Genomic DNA, 3,818 nt, shown 5'->3' with positions numbered 1-3,818 from the left:
AGCCTATAAGTCCAATAACAAGAATGCTAGTAAATGTTAAAGGCCAACCAGAACAGACATGGAATTTGTTAATTTTTAATATAGGAGATGGACACAAGCAAGTCCTTCTGAGAATCTGACTCAAAGCTGGGAAATTGGTCTTAGTCCTGAACTTCATATTTAGGACACACCATTGCTTCTGGGTTCAGGTCAATATTTAAAAATCCAGCCCACCATAGCTTTGCATCCGCTTTTAGATTGAAAGCTTTTGTAACTAGCTGCACTTCCAACTTCGTTTTCAGCATTTCATGAATCTTTTGTAATGCTAAATTTACACTCATTCTACCCAATTAGGCCTTATAATCATCAGGAACATGTAGATAGATACTCTATGGTTTTCTGCAATGAAATTAACAAAAACGAATATCACTTAATTTCAAGTTTCTGTGCTCCACTCCCCTTATATTTCCCTCCAAAAATTCCCTCGAAGTGAAATAAAATTTTGCAGTTCCTTATTTACCTTCCAAATTGTGATACAAACTCAATGAACTTCAAAATTTCATAAAGGTACAACCTTACAGGCCTGTTAATTGGAGAGAACTAATTCTCATACAAGCTGCACAGCTATCTCTACTACTGCTAGTCTACTACCAGTAAATGACGTAGTATAACATCATGGAAGGGGTTCTTAACCGTGAGCAAGTTTTTACCTTGCCACAAGCGGAGAAGCTGACAATCCATCTTCCGATACATCGAAAAACAAATCTTCACTCTTAGACAATGCATAAACAATATCCACCATGCTAGGCCTTTTTGTAGGGTTTTTATTCAAACAAGCAATGGCAACAGCCATTACATTCATTACACTCTCCATTGAGCAGGACTCCTCTAGTAGACGTCCATCCATCCATGCCTTCAATTTTTTCACCTTCCGCTCCTCATTCTCATCCAAAATTCCACTAACACTTGCCCACAGAAGCTTTCCTTCTTCATCAATGGCTTCCTTGCCAGATATAAGCTCAAGCAAAACCACCCCAAAGGAGAAAACGTCCATCTTTGTTGAGACCACCCCATCTGCTAGATATTCAGGTGCAATGTAACCTTGAGTGCCAACAATGTGCATTGTTATGGCATTGCAGCCTGATTTTGCTAGTCCAAAATTGGCAATTTTGGCCCTCTTGTTGGAGTCCAAGAGAATGTTGCTGCTTTTGATGTCTTTATGTACAACTCTTGGCCTTGTATGCTCATGGATGTACTGCAGACCATTTGCAACATCAACAGCAATTCTTAACCTTGTTTTCCAGTTTAACTTTTCATTCTTGTTTTCATGAAGCCAAGAGGATAGAGATCCATTTTCAATGAACTCGTATACCAGATAGCAATTTGTATCTTCAGGGTCTATGCAGAAGCCCTCCAACTTCACCAGATTTCCATGGTTTACCTTCAGATGACAGAATCAGAATCATGATTTAGTTTTTTTTTCCATTCGCAAAATCTTTAATTTTGTGAAGAAATAAAACGTGGTTCCTTCCTCAGGCACATGTTACCTACTACTATGACTTTATTTCATTAAAAAAGGCAATAATCTAAGAACATCGAACAAGGGTATTAGGGTAATGATAATGACACCGGCCAAAAATCAATGATCAAAGCAATAGCAGGCAGGACATAGGTGGAGATAAACATGTAAATATTATACAAGAATATAAAATAGGATTGTCATCCGTTCCATAGTTTTGACTTCAAAATTTAGGATTTTTCATCCTATTACCATCATCCACTGATTTCATTTGATTCAAGTAGGGAATCAAAAGCTTTTTGTTCAATATTTATTGTGATTAGTGAACATTTGTAGGGCGGATTATAACACAGTCCAAAGCTAAATAAATGGGGCAAAGTCCCCCAGGGAAAATTCATCCTTGAGCCCCCCATCATTTCAGTGTTCTATGGCTCCTAATCAAATACAAATAATTTAAACTCTTTAATGGGGAGTATTAGAAACAATTTAATTTATTAATTAACGAATGAATAGACAGGTCACTTAACCTAACCATTATTTTAATAGTAATAGAAAATTAGACATTTTCTATCAGCATTTTGTTAATGAGGTCCTTCCAGTGATGTCCTTATCAGCTAAAAATGTTTTCAATCTTGCCATTAAACAACTCATTATTTCCAATTATTTCCACGTTACTAGAATTCTTTGCACATGACTCCTTGGAAAATCTTAACTGATTAGTCCTAAACAAAAATTATCACCGGAAACAACAGAAAAATTTTCCAGAAGATATGGAAATGATACCTTTTGTAAGATCTTAAGCTCCTCACAGGCATTCCACTTCATCTTCTTTATGGCATAGATATCTCCATCAATGGACCCTTTATAGACAGATCCTTGAATCAAGCAACTCTCACTGAAGTAATCAGTGGATTCTCTAAGTTCTTCAATTTTGAACACCCTGTACTTATCCAAGCAATCTGATACATCTGCCATTAAATTTTCTTCCATTCCCTTCATCACCATCCCAGGCCTATTAAACTGTAGCTTCTGCTTCTCGTCATCCCTCTCCATATCTCTTCTCTTCGACAAAACCTCTCTGTGAAGAAACACCACAAACAAGAAAATCAACAACACCCCACAAATTCCTAACCCAATTGACAATCCGATGATGACCCCTTTCCTCTCAGTCCCAGGAGAGGCTGTAGGAGCTACCTCAGGCTGAGATAATACAGGTAGTCGATTGACAGGAATAAATATGGTATCAAAAGGCTGTATGTCATTGCCGTTGACATTGGTTATAGCCTGAGTTTGAACGCCAAACCTTGAAGCAACTAATGATAAGTTGTCAGAAGGCTGAAACACATAAGAAACAAGGTAATTCACTCCATTTTGCACCTGTGTTTCATTAGGACACTTGCAAAAGATTGGAAAGACAATTATGTCACCAATTTCAAGTTGGGTAGGGATGAAAGTAGGATTGAAAACTTCAACAGATTGATAAGTGGTAAGGTTTTGAAAATTATTAGTTGACACGATATAGAAAGTATCGCCTCCTTTGATTGTGTAAGAGAGGTTTGCAGCTGATAGACTACCAAAAGTAGCGTTAATAGAGTTGCAAGAACATGTTATGGGGACAAATAGGAACTGATCAGGGATAAGAGGCGACGACGGAGAGGAAATATTGCTTGGTTCGGTTATCATGAGACGACTGACATGGAAAAGGTCCCCAATTGAAGCCAGGTCAAGGAAGTCAGGAGCAGTGGCTCGGTAAAAAGCATAGGTTTGGCATGGATAAGTGGTCTGGTTGGCTGTGCAAGCGTAGCCTGTGGTGTTTGGTAGGGCTTGGGAACGGGAACGATAGAAGAGAAAGAATAGAAGGAGACAAGAGAAAGAGACGTGGTGGGGTTTGATTCTCATCTTTGATCTGTTTCTTTCCTGGTCTGCTTGCAGCCTCAGCTGGTTGGTTTGGTTTGTAAGCGATCTGTAAATAGCCTCAACTGTGGATACTTGGGAGAGTGAAAGTGGAATCCTCGTTGGCTTTGTTGACAATCGAGCCCCTTGGAAATAACAATACTGCTTTTCCAAAGGGTTTGGGTCCTACCACATGGTGTATGAAAAAGTATAAAACTCCACCTGGAAGAATTGAAAAGTTGATTCAGCAATCTGATGTCAGTACTATAGATATTTATTTCAATTTCTCTGTTTCTTCAAAATGACTGGTGGGTCATTATTTAAATTTTACCAGACCACCCTGTTTGATCATTTAGGACAAAGTCTTGAATATTATAGTACAAAAAGATAAGGTTTGAATTTGATAACTCTACTGCCATGATTGGAT

The 3,818-nt window shown here is 38.2% G+C and overlaps 1 protein-coding gene across 1 annotated transcript; it reads right to left on the bottom strand.

The window, feature by feature from the left end:
- Positions 1 to 468: 468 nt before the first annotated feature.
- On the bottom strand, positions 469 to 3,514 carry LOC111306677 (serine/threonine receptor-like kinase NFP). Its single transcript, XM_022904480.2, has 2 exons — positions 2,282 to 3,514; positions 469 to 1,420 (listed from the first exon to the last, which is right to left on the bottom strand). The coding sequence occupies exons 1-2, from the start codon at positions 3,395 to 3,397 to the stop codon at positions 686 to 688; spliced, it is 1,851 nt and encodes a 616-aa protein (XP_022760215.1). The 5' UTR covers positions 3,398 to 3,514; the 3' UTR covers positions 469 to 685.
- Positions 3,515 to 3,818: the final 304 nt, after the last annotated feature.

Source organism: Durio zibethinus, chromosome 22, assembly GCF_047325235.1.
Source record: "Durio zibethinus cultivar Kanyao isolate XHJ-2024 chromosome 22, ASM4732523v1, whole genome shotgun sequence".
Classification (NCBI taxonomy): domain Eukaryota; kingdom Viridiplantae; phylum Streptophyta; class Magnoliopsida; order Malvales; family Malvaceae; genus Durio; species Durio zibethinus.
This window is presented reverse-complemented; position numbering and strand designations above follow the sequence as displayed.

Bases quoted from the DNA above. Each gene is read 5' to 3' on its own strand.
- LOC111306677 (XM_022904480.2), bottom strand. From the start codon at position 3,397: ATGAGAATCAAACCCCACCACGTCTCTTTCTCTTGTCTCCTTCTATTC. The intron at 1,421-2,281 runs GTATCATTTCCA...TGTCATCTGAAG, and splicing joins AGCTTAAGATCTTACAAAAG to GTAAACCATGGAAATCTGGT.